This window comes from Salvelinus alpinus, chromosome 5 (assembly GCF_045679555.1).
Source record: "Salvelinus alpinus chromosome 5, SLU_Salpinus.1, whole genome shotgun sequence".
Taxonomy (NCBI): domain Eukaryota; kingdom Metazoa; phylum Chordata; class Actinopteri; order Salmoniformes; family Salmonidae; genus Salvelinus; species Salvelinus alpinus.
Genome location: NC_092090.1, coordinates 27,908,595 through 27,924,395, shown reverse-complemented (window position 1 = coordinate 27,924,395; position 15,801 = coordinate 27,908,595). Strand labels below are relative to the sequence as shown.

The following is a 15,801-nucleotide window of genomic DNA, read 5'->3' as shown; positions in this document are numbered from 1 at the left end:
GTTCTCGCCATTGGTTTTATTGATTTGTTTGTGTGTGCTGTCTGACTCTGAACCCCAAAAATGGTTCAGATGCTTTGACATTCTTGGTCTTCTTGGACATACTTGAAGCGTTCGTGTGTGTGTGTGTGTGCGCATGGGTGGGTACATTTCGTTAATGCATTTTCTCTTTGAAAAGCTTTTTGCTCTCTGAAACCTAAGACTGATAATGTTCACCTGTACTTGAAGTCTATGGTAATGAGTGAAAGTATGCTTTTCACTTTGCCTCAGTCTTTGTGATTAATTGTATTTTGCACAATTATATAGCCCTTCCCACTGCTTTACCAGGCTCCACAACCACCAATCATTATTAGGCCTATTTCCTATTGTAGCAGGCCTATACTTTGTAATGGTGCTATGATGAGGGGTATACAGTTGAAGTCGGATGTTTACATACACTTAGGTTGGAGTCATTAAAACTAATTTTTCAACCACTCCGCAAATTTCTTGTTAACAAACTATAGTTTTGGCAAGTCGGTAACCCTAACCCTACTTTGTGCATGACACAAATAATTTTTCCAACAATTGTTTACAGACAGATTATTTCACTTATAATTCACTGTATCACAATTCCAGTGGGTCAGAAGTTTACATACGCTAAGTTGACTATGCCTTTAAACAGCTTGGAAAATTCCAGAAAATTGTCATGGCTTTAGAAGCCTCTGATAAGCTAATTTACATAATTTGAGTCAATTGGAGGTGTACCTTTTGGATGTACAGTGGGGCAAAAAAGTATTTAGTCAGCCACCAATTGTGCAAGTTCTCCCACTTAAAAATATGATTTTCATCATAGGTACACTTCAACTATGACAGACAAAATGAGAAGAAAATATCCAGAAAATCACATTGTAGGATTTTTTATGATTTTAGTGGCAAATTATGGTGGAAAATAAGTATTTGGTCACCTACAAACAAGCAAGATTTCTGGCTCTCACAGACCTGTAACTTCTTCTTTAAGAGGCTCCTCTGTCCTCCACTCGTTACCTGTATTAATGACACCTGTTTGAACTTGTTATCAGTATAAAAGACACCTGTCCACAACCTCAGTCACACTCCAAACTCCACTATGGCCAAGACCAAAGAGCTGTCAAAGGACACCAGAAACAAAATTGTAGACCTGCACCAGGCTGGGAAGACTGAATCTGCAATAGGTAAGCAGCTTGGTTTGAAGAAATCAACTGTGGGAGCAATTATTAAGAAATGGAAGACATACAAGACCACTGATAATCTCCCTCGATCTGGGGCTCCACGCAAGATCTCGCCCCCGTGGGGTCAAAATGATCACAAGAACGGTGAGCAAAAATCCCAGAACCACACGGGGGGACCTAGTGAATGACCTGCAGAGAGCTGGGACCAAAGTAACAAAGCCTACCATCAGTAACACACTACGCCGCCTGCTTAAGCCAGTACATGTCCAGGCCCGTCTGGTTTGCTAGAGAGCATTTGGATGATCCAGAAGAAGATTGGGAGAATGTCATATGGTCAGATGAAACCAAAATAGAACTTTTTGGTAAAACTCAACTCGTCGTGTTTGGAGGACAAAGAATGCTGAGTTGCATCCAAAGAACACCATACCTACTGTGAAGCATGGGGGTGGAAACATCATGCCTTGGGGCTGTTTTTCTGCAAAGGGACCAGGACGACTGATCCGTGTAAAGGAAAGAATGAATGTATCGTGAGATTTTGAGTGAAAACCTCCTTCCATCAGCAAGGGCATTGAAGATGAAACATGGCTGGGTCTTTCAGCATGACAATGATCCCAAACACACCGCCCGGGCAACGAAGGAGTGGCTACGTAAGAAGCATTTCAAGGTCCTGGAGTGGCCTAGCCAGTCTCCAGATCTCAACCCCATAGAAAATCTTTGGAGGGAGTTGAAAGTCCGTGTTGCCCAGCAACAGCCCCAAAACATCACTGCTCTAGAGGAGATCTGCATGGAGGAATGGGCCAAAATACCAGCAACAGTGTGTGAAAACCTTGTGAAGACTTACAGAAAACCTTTGACCTCTGTCATTGCCAACAAAGGGTATATAACAAAGTATTGAGAAACTTTTGTTATTGACCAAATACTTATTTTCCACCATAATTTGCAAATAAATTCATTAAAAATCATACAATGTGATTTTCTGGATTTTTTTTCTTCTCATTTTGTCTGTCATAGTTGAAGTGTACCTATGATGAAAATTACAGGCGTCTCATTTTTTTTAGTGGGAGAACTTGCACAATTGGTGGCTGACTAAATACTTTTTTGCCCCACTGTATTTCAAGGCCTACATTCAAACTCAGTGCCTCTTTGCTTGACATCATGGGTAAATCTAAAGAAATCAGCTAAGACCTCAGAAAAATAATTGTAGACCTCCACATGTCTGGTTCATCCTTGGGAGCAATTTCCAAACGCCTGAAGGTACCACGTTCATCTGTACAAACAATAGTACGCAAGTATAAACACCATGGGACCACGCAGCCGTCATACCACTCAGGAAGGAGACGCGTTCTGTCTCCTAGAGATGAACGTACTTTGGTGCAAAAAGTGCAAATCAATCCCAAAACAACAGCAAAGGACCCTGTGAAGATGCTGGAGGAAACAGGTACAAAAGTATCTATATCCACAGTAAAACGAGTCCTATATCGGCATAACCTGAAAGGCCGCTCAGCAAGGAAGAAGCCACTGTTCCAAAACCGCCATAAAAAAGCCAGACTACGGTTTGCAACTGCACATGGGGACAAAGATCGTACTTTTTGGAGAAATGTCCTCTCGTCTGATGAAACTGAAATAGAACTGTTTGGCCATAATGACCATCGTTATGTTTGGAGGGAAAAAGGGGAGGCTTGCAAGCCAAAGAAAACCATCCCAACCGCGAAGCACGGGGGTGACAGCATCATGTTGTGGGTTTGCTTTGCTGCAGGAGGGACTGGTGCACTTCACAAAATAGATGGCATCATGAGGCAGGAAAATTGTGGCTATATTGAAGCAACATCTCAAGACATGAAGTTGAAGCTTGGTCGCAAATGGGTCTTCCAAATGGTCAATGACCCCAAGCATACTTCCAAAGTTGTGGCAAAATGGCTATAAGGACAAGAAAAGCCCTGACCTCTATCTTATAGAAACTTTGTGGGCAGAACTGAAAAAGCGTGTGCGAGCAAGGAGGCCTACAAACCTGACTCAGTTACACCAGCTCTGTCAGGAGGAATGGGCCAACATTCACCCAACTTATTGTGGGAAGCTTGTGGAAGGCTACCCGAAGCGTTTAACAATTTAAAAGCAATGCTACCAAATACTAATTGAGTGTATGTAAACTTCTGACCCACTGGGAATGTGATGAAAGAAATAAAAGCTGAAATTAATCATTCTCTCTACAATTATTCAGACATTTTATATTCTTAAAATAAAGTGGTGATCCTAAGACGGAATTTTTACTGGGATTAAATGTCAGGAATTGTGAAAAACTGAGTTTAAATGTATTTGGCTACGGTGTATGTAAACTACCGACTGTATATACTGTATACCTGCCAGCACCTGCAACAAGACAGACAGCTGTGCAGTGTAGGGTTTTTGCACAAGGGGACGGGTATATCAGTGTTGTTCCACACTGTTGTTATACTGGACTGTGTGTTTGCAGAATACTCCATGCAGGACCAGAGGCTGCAGAAGCACAGTTTTACCCCCAGAGGCAGCAGCAGTGACAAGTCCTCCTCTGGCCAAAGCAAACCAAAGAGCAAAGGTACTGCTGCTGGCTTAAAGTGCATGTACTAGCTAACACTATAACACTTTAACATGGTGTTAGTGTGCTGATGTGATATTGGCGGATGGTTCTGTCATTGGGAAATAATATCAATAAGGCATGATGACTGAATTTTGGAAAATATAAGTTTTGCCAGATTCCATCTGTGTGAATGGCCAATTTGGATTCCAGAGCTGATGTGAATGGTGTGGAGTGGTGAGAGTTACCGAACCATTGTGTTCCTTGCATGGCTACTGACCTGCTCGGTGTGCTGACAATCTGCCTCCGTTCCCTCTCTCTATGCCTTTCTCTCTCCCTCCTCTCCCCACCTATCCCGCTGTCATTAAAGAACGCCTCATAATAATGGCTGCATTGGCGTAAATGGAATGGTATGAAAAACATGGTTTTCATGGGTTTGATACCATTCCATTCACTCCATTCCAGCCATTATTATGAGCTGTTCTCCTCCCAGCAGCCTCCACTGCAGCAAACACATACCTGCTTCTTTTCTGTTTCTCTGTTGAATTGTGTTATCTCCAGGCTTAGGTCTTCAGTGTGGGAGTAGAAGCAAGTCAGAGTTGTATTATACTTTAAATGGCAGCTCTGTTGACCACCCAGTCCAGTCCAAATCCAAAAGCACATGGTACATTGATGAAGGTAAAGCCCCAGCAAGATACAGTACTGAGACTCCCATCTGTCTTGATAGCAGGGTCCTGTTAATGCATGGTTGTTCTACAGTATTCATTTACCAATCAGTGAACAAATAAGGAATGCGTTTGATCTTTAACTTAATTATTGTATTGTTTAGGTAGATAACATTTTAATTTTACTGTGATTTGATTTAAAAAAGCTTGCTATCAAGACTAGGGCTGTGACGATACAAGTATCAAGATATTTTTTCCAGTGCAAAAATAAAAACATGAAGCAGATCAAACTCTTTTGGTCCTTTTTTAAAATACCTGCTGTATGTAAAATAGTGTGTTCTATAGCTTGGAAAATAAATAAATGTGACTGGATGACAACACAATGGGGGTTGGTTTCCTAAAGAAGTTAAATCCGCTTTGTGTTTTGTTTCCTTGACACTATGCTAACGAGTATCGCGATACTGGTATTGTCCCGGCCCTGATCAAGACCCTTCACTGAGAGTCCTCTATCTATTCATTCCCATTAACTGTGAGGTCCACCTGCATGGTGCAATTGCTGTGGCATGGTCTTCCTCAAATCACAAAGGCTTTTAATAATGCTTTAATAACATGTCTTGCATTTATTCGCTCTCAGAATAATTAAATTAGGTAAAGTACTGTACTTTATTCTTGATGGTTTCCTGTAAGCATTAGTGAAAGCCTTCAGTACTTGGTTTAAGTGAGGACATGTGGATATGTTTCATGGGGGATAGTGTGGGGTAGTTTAGGTAGGTAGCCTACATGGGGTCAAATATCATTTTCCTTACAGCGTGGTGGTGATGAATGGATAATTACACAAGTGAAACCAAGGGATTGAAAATCATTGAGTCATGTAAAGCCTGTGTGTAAAGTTATGGAGCTATCAGTGGACTCTAGGGTGAGGAAGACCCAGTGGAGATGATGACTCTATGTCGCAGGAATGAGAGAAATCCTGTCACAGCTGTTTCCTCTGTTCTGTTTCATCACATCTGTTTTGTTTTTCATCACTGCCTTCTTACCCATATGTTCAGGTCCATCATATTCATATTTGATGGTGTATTGTATTTTCCATTGGTGACGTGATGATCTTGTGACTCACCCATCTCTTCTGGATTATTCTGTGGCTGTCTCCATGTGGAGGCATTTAGATTTTCTCAACACACTCTGTGACACAAATATTTACGTTTTTCAACTCCCATGGGAGGTAAATTAAAACGTCATTGTGTCACACAAGGTACATTTTATGGTTCTGTTTACAGTGAATGTAAAAAATGTGTATACACTTTATAGTGAAGGTGTTTATAAGCCAACATTACATTTGGTTTGCTAAAGCTGATATGAAGCTGTGACACCACCTGCACACTCCCTATTCACAACTTTGGCAAAAAAGCCTAATTAATATCTGATGAGTCCACAATGCTAGAAGCTCTCTGTCAGTGTAATGTCTGCTGCAGTGAAAATTGATTGTATTTTGTTTTCCTCTGCAGTCGGGGAAGACCCTGCCAAGTCCCTCACAGACACGCCCCCTGACTTCAATGAAACCACACCTCCTACAAGGGCCCCGCCCTCTGCTTCCTTGTCCAATGACAACAAGTTCCACTCCCTGCCCTTCAGCCTGAGCCGTAAGACGGGGCCCAATGGCAGCATGAGCCATGGACCCCTCTCCCTCTCCGTGCAGTCAGTGATGGGAGAGCAGATGCAGATGCCAGAGCCCCCGTCGCCCACCCCTCCCTCCCCGCGGCCCCCCTCACCCCCCAGCTCTCGTGGGGGTGGGGGAGTGCCTGGTCTGGAGGTGGGGTCCCTAGTGGAGGTGAAGGAGAACCCGCCCCTGTGTGGGGTCATCCGCTGGGTGGGGCTGCCCCCGGGACTACCAGAGCCACTGGCTGGCCTGGAGCTGGTGAGAGATCATTACACTGACTGGAAGGATTGTCTCTTTGTAGCCTCTGACACCTGGCTGTTTTGTCTTATGTTTTTACCAATAACATTGTCACAGAAAGTGAACTAAGAATTTCAGGAAAACTTCAGAGAAACCAACATTTGGTTAATTGAATGGTAGAATCATCCAAATCCAGTATCATTACTAGCTATATGTTTGGTGTAATAGCATACAGCTAACTGAACTCATAACATCATGATGGCCTTGTCTGGTTCTGCTCTCTCAGGAGGAGGAGTGTGTTGGCTGTACAGACGGCACCTTTCAAGGTACCCGCTACTTCAGCTGCGCGCCCAAGAAGGCCCTGTTTGTGAAGCTGAAATGCTGCCGGCCTGACTCCCGTTTCCCCTCCCTACACCACTCCTCCAACCCCATAGAGAGATGCAATTCTATCGGTGAGTCACTGGTGTCACCTGTCAGTCCTGCGCTGAATCACAAATTGACCCCTAGGTACTCCCTAGGATTGGATGGGTAAAGGCAATACAGGGAAATTTCCACCCAGCTAAGCAGTCCTGCCCAGGATTGTCAACTTAAACTTCACCATTTGTGTCTGTCCAGCTTTCGGGGGTTATCTGAGTGAGGTGGTGCATGAGAACACTCCTCCACGCACTGAGAATGACGGTCTAGACATCATGGTGGGCAAGAAGAAAGGTATCCAGGGACACTACAACTCCTGCTACCTGGACTCCACACTCTTCTGGTGAGGACATAGGAGAGAGAGATCTGAGTTTTCACTTCTTCCTTGCGTGTATTATTATAGAGTTCTTAACCTCCTCATTCCTATGTCACTGTAGTGAGTTTTTTTTTAGTCTCTCAACAGGGAGTCATGGTTTTTCTTTCCCTCTTTTCCTGTCTTTAGCCTGTTTTCCTTCAGCTCAGTCCTGGACACGGTTCTGCTGAGGCCGAGGTCCAAGACTGACGTAGAGTATTACCGAGAGACACAGGAGCTGCTACGCACAGAGATTGTCAACCCCCTGCGCATGTAAGTAGGAAACTGCTCCTCGTGTTTTGTTCAGACACATTCATTCAGTATAATGTCATGTGGCAAACCAATGCTTAACATGTCATTTATAAGCACTTTCATTAGTTTTCTAGACACAGCCAAGTATCATAACTGTGAGATCCTCTGATTCTATTTTATTTGTCTTGTAGACATGGCTATGTGTGTGCCACTAAAGTGATGAAGCTCAGAAGGATACTGGAGAAGGTAGAAGCTGCCTCAGGGTTCACATCTGAAGAAAAAGGTGTCTAATGCCTTTATCAAAATATTAAAGTGTTGGGGTTTTGTTATTAATGTCATAAACTTATTCTAAATGTTTTAAGCGTGTTATAAATGTAATGGTCACCTCACAGATCCTGAGGAGTTCCTCAATATTCTGTTCCATCACATATTGAGGGTGGACCCCTTACTCAAGCTGAGGTCAGTCTACATTAAACGTACTCCTAAACATATCCTCTTGTTATTGCTTATCTAAACTATTTCTACTAATAGTATACACATTTAATAATATTTAGACATGCATCTAAGCTGAGCTCAAATTAGTACGATTTCCAATGAATTACACATGATATCCTGTTTGTGTCTGTCGTGTCTAGGTCGGCAGGTCAGAAGGTTCAGGACTGCTACTTCTACCAGATCTTCATGGATAAGAAGGACAAAGTGGGTGTGCCAACCAGCCAGCAGCTCATAGAGTGGTCCTTCATCAACAGTGACCTCAAGTTTGCTGAGGTGACCTGTCTGTATGTCTGTCAGTGGTTGGGTTGCTCAGAGGTGAATGATTTGCTGATTGCAATCAAGAAGCAATTCATTCTAGGAGCATGAAGGGAGAGTCAACTTGACTATCAATTCTAATGTTTAGCTGAATTAATCAATGACAGGCTGAGTTACTATGGGAAATTGGCAGGATCAGTAGCTTGTAGAATACACATACAGTTCTCTTTTGTGGAATTTAAGTGGGATGTTGTTTGCTCTGCTGTCACCAATCAAGTGCTTTATTTTGTTTGTTATGTAATGGCTGTTCCTCAGTAAGGTAAGATGGTGCCGACAGATATGGCAGCTCTGCTTCTAGGTCCAAAGCAACTTTGCAGTGTTTTTTGTTTTTTTGTGTGTTATTTCTTACATTATTAGCCCATCATTTTGGGGGTGTTATTACATACAGCTGTAAGAACTTTTGGATATCAGAGCGTTGGTAACTCGCCAGAATTATGACCAGGAATACGACTTTCTCGAATTGGATCCTTTGTTCGTACCCTCCAGGGCAATTTAACTTATTCCAGAGCCTGCTCCAAAACAAAACAAAACAAAACTCCGCCGGCGGAGAAGAGGTATTTAGAGTGGAATTCTAGTCCGACTCAGGAGGCGTGCACACCATCCACCGCTTATATTACTCGCTAATGTTCAGTCTCTGGACAATAAAGTAGATGAGCTCAGAGCGAGGATCTCCTTCCAGAGAGACATCAGGGATTGTAACATACTCTGTTTCACAGAAACATGGCTCTCGGGATATACTGACCCTGACCATACAGCCAGCTGAGTTCTCAATACATCACGCAGACAGGAATAAAGAACTCCGGGAAGAAGAAAGGCGGGGGTGTATGTTTCATGAATAACTACTCATGGTGTGACTGTGATAACATACAGAAACTCAAGTCCTTTTGTTCACCCGACCTAAAATACCCCACAATCAAATGCCGACTGTATTAACTCCCAAGAGAATTCTCTTTGGTTATAGTCACAGCCGTGTATATTCCCTCTCAAGCCGATACCACGGCGGCTCTCAAAGAACAACACTGGACTTTATGCAAACTGGAGACCACATATCCTGAGGCAGAATTTATTGTAGCTGTGGATTTTAACATGCAAATTTGAGGAAGACGCTATCGAAGTTTTACCAACTGTAGTACTCGCTCTAGAAAAACATTGGACCACTGCTACTCAACTTTTCGAAATGCCTACAAGGCCCTCCCCCACCCTCGCTTCGACAAATCTGATCATGACTCCATATTGTTCCTCCCTTCCTATAGGCAGAAACAAAGAGGAAGTACCCGTGCTAAGGTCTATTCAACGCTGGTCTGACCAATCGGAATCCATGCTTCAAGATTGTTTTGATCACGTGGACTGGGATATGTTGCACGTAGCCTCTGAGAATAACATTGACGAATACACGGATACGGTGACTGAGTTCATCAGGAACTGTATAGGAGATGTTGTACCCACTGTGACTATTTAAACCTACCCAAACCAGAAACCTTGGCTAGATGGCAGCATTCACGCAAAAATGAAAGTGCGAACCACCGCATTTAACCATGGCAAAGTGACTGGGAATATGGCCGAATACAAACAGTGTAGTTCCCTCCCGTAAGGCAATCAAACAGGAAAAACGTCAGTACAGAGACAAAGTGGAGTCGCAATTCAACGGCTCAGACACGAGACGTATGTGGCAGGGTCTACAGACAATCACGGACTACAAAGGGAACGCCGTCTTGCTTGAAGATGTCCACCATTGTTCCTGTACCCAAGAAAGCAAAGGTAACTGAACTAAATGACTAACGCCCCGTAGCGCTCACTTCTGTCATCATGAAGTGCATTGAGAGACTAGTCAAGGATCATATCACCCTCTACCTTACCTGACACCCTAGACCCACTTCAATTTGCTTACCGCCCCAATAGAGCCACAGACAATGCAATCGCCATCGCACTGCACACTGACCTATCCCATCTGGAAAAGAGGAATGCCTATGTAAGAATGCTGTTTATTGACTATAGCTCAGCATTCAACACCATAGTGCCCTCCAAGCTCATCATTAAGCTCGGGGCCCTGGGTCTCAACCCTGGCCTGTGCAACTGGGTCCTGGACTTCCTGATGGGCTGCCCCCAGGTGGTGAAGGTAGGAAACAACACCTCCACTTTGCTGATCCTCAACACTGGGGCCCCACAAGGGTGCGTGCTCAGCCCCTTCCTGTACTCCCTGTTCATCAATGACTGCGTGGCCACACACGCTTCCAACTCAATCATCAAGTTTGCAGACGACACAACCGTAGTAGGCCTGATTACCATCAATGACAGCCTACAGGGAGGAGGTGAGAGTCCTGGAAGAGTGGTGCCAGTAAAAAATAAATTCTCATTCAACGTCAACAAAACAAAAGTGCTGATCGTGGACTTCAGGAAACAGCAGAGGCAGCACGCCCCTATCCACATTGTCGGTACCGCAGTGGAGAAGGTGGAAAGCTTCCCTTTGGCTTACACATCACTGAAGATCTGAAATGGTCCAACCACAGACAGTGTGGTGAAGAAAGCGCAACAGCGCCTCTTCAACCTTAGGAGGCTGAAGAAATTTGGCTTGGCCCCTAAAACCCAAGCAAACTTTCAGATGCACGATTGAGAGCATCCTGTTGGGCTGCATCACCACCTGGTACGGCAACTCCCAACGCATCACCGAGGGCAAACTACCTGCCCTCCAGGACACCTACAGCCCCCGATGTCACAGGAAGGCCAAAAAGATCCTCAAGGACATCAACCACCACTTCACCCCGCTATCACCCGGAAGGCGAGGTCAGTACAGGTGCATTAACGCTGGGACCGAGAGACTGAAAAACAGCCTATATCTCAAGACCATCAGACTTATAGACATCACTAGCAGTCTTCCACCCGGTTACGCAACCCTGCACCTTAGAGGCTCCCGAGTGGCGCAGCGGTCTAAGGCACTGCATCTCAGTGCTAGAGGTGTCACTACAGACCCTGGTTCGATTCCAGGCTGTATCACAACCGGCCAGGATTGGGAGTCCCATAGTGCGGCGAACAGTTGGCCCTGCGTCGTCCTGGTTAGGGTTTGGCAGGGGTAGGCCGTCATTGTAAATAAGAATTTCTTCTTAACTGGCTTGCCTAGTTAAATAATACAAATAAAAGAGGCTGCTGCCCTATAGACATACTGTAGACTTGGAATCACTGGCCACTTTAATAATGGAACACTAGTCAATTTAATAATGTTTACATACTACTTTACTCATCTCATATGTATATACTGTATTCTATTCTACATTATTTTAGTCAATGCCACTCCGTCATTGCTCGATCTAATATTTATATATTTCTTAATCCCATTCTTTTACTTTTGGATTTGTGTGAGTTGTTAGATACTACTGCACTGTTGGAGCTAGGAACACAAGCATTTCGCTACACCCGAAATAACATCTGCTAAATATGTATATGTGACCAATAAAATTTTATGTGGTGACTTCATGTGTCTTCTCTCTGTTCAGGCTCCTTCCTGCCTTATCATCCAGATGCCTCGCTTTGGGAAGGACTTCAAGATGTTCAACAAGATCTTCCCCTCACTAGAGTTAGACATCACAGACTTACTTGAAGACAGTGCGTAAAAAGTTATTTTATTTGAATGTGGTTGGATTATCATTATTGAATGTGATAACTGTTTTCCATATCAGAAATCTACTGTTCTCGATCGACATATGGTTGTGTGTGGGTGTGTATAGTCAACCCTCAACCCTGTGCTTCTCGCTCAGCTCCCAGGGAGTGTCGAATCTGCGGGGGTCTGGCTCTGTATGAATGCAGGGAGTGCTACGAGGACGGTGACATCACTGCCGGGAAGATAAAACAGTTCTGTGAAAAGTGCAATACACAGGTAACAGACAGAGGGTGCCATTCCACCAACATATAAACTAAGGGGATCTCATCAGGGACTTGCAGTAGTTGTAAAGCAGTGTAGTTCCAGTACAATCCACTTGGGGGTGACAAGTCCTAAGGAATGACTGAGTTTCATGTAACTTTCTAAGTTGTATTTTGTACTGGGTGGTTTGAGCCCTGAATGCTGATTGGCTGATACCCGTGGTATAAGGTCTGATATACCACGGCTATGACAACATGTATTTTTACTTCTCTAATTACGTGGGTAATCAGTTTATAATAGCAATAAGGCACCTCGGGGGTTTGTGGTATATGACCAATATACCACGGCTAAGGGCTGTATCCAGGGACTCCTCGTTGCGTCGTGCTTAAGAACAGCCATTAGCCATGGTATATTGGCCATATACCATACCCCCTCGTGCCTTATTGCTTAAATAACTTATAGCTGAAGAAAAAATATTTACCTTGAACTTTGAGGCACATATGTGAATATTTTTGCCAAACTCTGAATATATGTGTAGTTGATAAAAAAAATATAATAATAATAATTTTTAATTAATTAATTGTGAAACTTGTCATTCTTCAGTTTTTTCTTTACGCTGTAGTTGCCATCGATCTGTGAGAACTGTTATTAGACCGATTTATAACTAGTGCATAGAAATACTTACAAATCCCCAAGAAATAGGTAAATACTTATTTCCAACCATTATGTCTGTGTATGTGTTCCCTCAGGTTCACCTCCACCCGAGGAGGAAGGCCCATCGCCACGGCAAGTTGTCCGTCCCCAAGGAACTGCAAGAGGGTGTGTGGCGGCAGGGTAGCTTCCCTCGCCAGCGGATGGAGCTGTTCGCCGTGCTCTGCATCGAGACCAGTCACTACGTGGCCTTCGTCAAGTACGGCCACCAAGACTCTGCATGGCTCTTCTTCGACAGTATGGCCGACCGCGACGGTATGGGGAGAAAAATCTTCAGGAGTTATTGGATAATTTTTCGTTTTTTATTGTTGTGGGGGAAGCAGTATTTTGAATCATTTACAAAGTTATTATGAACTGTCAAACCAGCTATTTTTATGATATTGTCTCATTGTTCATAATTATGAGTAGATATTCAGCTCAATAGTAAATATTTTGGATTAATTCACACACAGAAATTATGTTACATAGAAATATAACTAGAACACTTGCCATTGCTTTAATACCACAGATCTGAGTGCTCTGTCTGTGTTTGTTGTTCCACAGGAGGGCAGAATGGCTTCAACATCCCCCAGGTGTCTCCATGTCCGGAGGTGGGGGCCTATCTGAAGATGACCCCTGAGGAGCTGCACGCCCTGGACCCCAAGAGCATCCAGGGCCAGGCCCGCCGTCTGCTGTGTGACGCCTACATGTGCATGTACCAGAGCCCCACCATGAGCCTGTACAAGTAGAGCCCCCGGGGCAGGAGAATCCCAGACAGATAGACAGACACAGACGGCAGAGCTGCAGTCCAGAGCTCTCTCCCTGTGTCCCCACCTCCTCCTCAATGCCTGCCCCTGTCTCCTCAGTCTACTCTGCCCAAAGTGAAGAGACCTTAAAAGAGAAAAGCTTATTTGCACTGTGCATTTGTTGAAGTGTTGTTCTTCTTGTTTTCCCTCTGTGGTGAACAACAAAACAAGCTGATCTTGACGTCAGTAGCTTCCCTGTGCCTCGTAGCTGAGTGGTGGGGGACGGCGGTCGATGGAGACACGAGAAGCCCGCTGAATATTATTCTCTTCCTGTGGAGAGGAAGAGGAGAGAGAGAGAGAGAGAGAGGGGGACGGCATGCTCGCCTCGGCTGACCAAACATGCGAAACAAAAACAAGCCATGTTAATGGAAGTACAGAGGCCACCTCATTTACCTAAAGCAGGGGGAGTCCTGCTTTTCTTAATCAGTGTAAGAGATGGGAGCGCTCCATAATTCAACTCATAGTGGAAATAATGCCATGTTCAAAACCCTCAACCAACTATGTATACTGTTTAAACAGCGTGTCTTAAGACATCCTTAGTTAGTACCATGATCCATTATGTCAGATGTGTACCACCACCAACAGTATATTTGTGTCAACCAAATATAGCATTAGGATCAACCAGAATGGTTGGCATATTTCCCTATTATACCTTGTAGATTTCATGAAAGTGTGTGTGTTCCAAATGGATATATGGTAAAGGCGGCTGTATGACAGTTCTCCGTGCAGTCAGAGGACAGGTCAGGTACTCTAAAGCCTGGCAGGTGTTTTTGAATTAACAGTTTGTGGAAATATTCAACTGAAATTTTAAATTTAGATTTTTCTTTTTTGTAAGTCTCAAGGCATTGTGTGTCAGCAAACGAAATTATTTTATATCTAAACTTTTAACTGCACTCAAGACATAGTAAACTCCTGCTTGGCATTTGTCATACTCAATACTTATCTATCTGATGAGACAAACAGTATATGCCTTTTGTGTCTTTTTCATACATTTGTGACAGTCAACTCCCCAACCGTGGATCAAAATCAAGTAACTTAAAATACAGTATATACCTAATTATATTTTAATCTGAATATATTTACATTCTCGTATGTTCTTTTTTGAAGGAAATAAAATAAAAATAAAATATATATATAATCTTTACTCCTCCCATCTCTCACCAGATATTGAAGTGAGTTCTTGTGATTCATGCTGTCCCATTAATACTACTGAATGTTACCACCAGTGGCATGCTGGGTAGTGTAGTTTAATGTCATGATGAAGGCCTGGTTGGGAGGTTCAATGCTGGTTTCCAGATGACTACAACCTCCACAAAGCCCCATTGTGATTGTTTTCCCAGGGACCCTCAAAGGGGACATTATTACTGTGTGTGCTTGTTTCTGCACTGCTGAAGTTTAATGCTCGTCACAGACAGACAGGAGGACTTTCTTTACTCCACTGGAGCCTGTGAGTCTCTTATATGGATATCTATGAACATTGACTTGTGCATCTATCTGTAAAGTATATAACAGATGGAAATGAATGTCTGTGCTGTTCTCGTAAATGTTAACTAAATTAAAACCCCTGTTTTGAAAGGTATGAAAAGTGTTTTTGTGTGTTGGAGATGTTTGCCATGTGCCTGGCAGTTTGCTTTGTTTGGCGCGTCTGAGTATGAGTGCATTGGGGTACGCTTGTCGTGTAGCTTGATGACAACTCTGGTGTCTGTGTCCTCACCTGTCACAGAGGTGCAGGTCTCATTAGCATGGTGTCTCTGCAGGGGCTCAGCACAGCGGGGATTCTGCTCTGGTCGATGCGTTTGTCAGAGAGACGGGGTGCAGATGGGACTAACCTCCCCGTGGGCAGAGACACAGCAGCTGGACACTGGTCCGACAGGGAGCTCGAGGCCCAGACAGCACATTAACACAAGGTTCTATTTTCTTCTCTTTATCACCTCAAACTACAGTCTACTGGAAAAGGCAGAAATACTTTACATTGTTTAAACCTATCTCTGATCAATCATTGTTAAAATAGTGAAAAGGGTATGCTTTTTGAGTTAGTCATAACTCACTGGGCACAGACATCAATTTAATGTTTATTCCACGTGGCTCAATGTAATTTTATTGAAATGACGTGGAAACAACGTTGATTCAACCAGTGTGTGCCCAGCGGGTGCATGGCTACATTTCCAGCTTAGTGAGTGACTTGCAGTGCCTGTCTGTGAGGGCTGCAGAATTTCAAGCTCTTGAGAAAAGTCTCTCATCTATGTTTAAGCAGTTGTTGACAATGTGTGAGCAAGTGGGTTTATGCCTTTAGTCATAGGCTTATTACAATATGGGCCCCAGTTTAGGCC

General features: G+C 43.7%; 1 protein-coding gene across 3 annotated transcripts in view; it reads left to right on the top strand.

The window, feature by feature from the left end:
* Positions 1-15,050, top strand: part of LOC139575830 (ubiquitin carboxyl-terminal hydrolase CYLD-like) — a 35,059-nt gene extending 20,009 nt beyond the window's left edge. Inside the window, exons 7-19 of one of the 3 annotated variants that reach the window (XM_071401177.1) lie at positions 3,655-3,756; positions 4,297-4,413; positions 5,906-6,315; positions 6,581-6,746; positions 6,910-7,051; positions 7,211-7,333; positions 7,504-7,595; positions 7,705-7,771; positions 7,948-8,080; positions 11,611-11,719; positions 11,872-11,990; positions 12,725-12,941; positions 13,230-15,050. In XM_071401177.1, the coding sequence (XP_071257278.1) occupies positions 3,655-3,756; positions 4,297-4,413; positions 5,906-6,315; positions 6,581-6,746; positions 6,910-7,051; positions 7,211-7,333; positions 7,504-7,595; positions 7,705-7,771; positions 7,948-8,080; positions 11,611-11,719; positions 11,872-11,990; positions 12,725-12,941; positions 13,230-13,414 (1,982 nt within the window). In that variant the 3' untranslated portion in view covers positions 13,415-15,050. The remainder of the gene's footprint in view (positions 1-3,654; positions 3,757-4,296; positions 4,414-5,905; positions 6,316-6,580; positions 6,747-6,909; positions 7,052-7,210; positions 7,334-7,503; positions 7,596-7,704; positions 7,772-7,947; positions 8,081-11,610; positions 11,720-11,871; positions 11,991-12,724; positions 12,942-13,229) is intronic. The other 2 variants (XM_071401178.1, XM_071401179.1) reach the window with 2 other exon arrangements.
* The last annotated feature ends 751 nt before the right edge of the window (positions 15,051-15,801 follow it).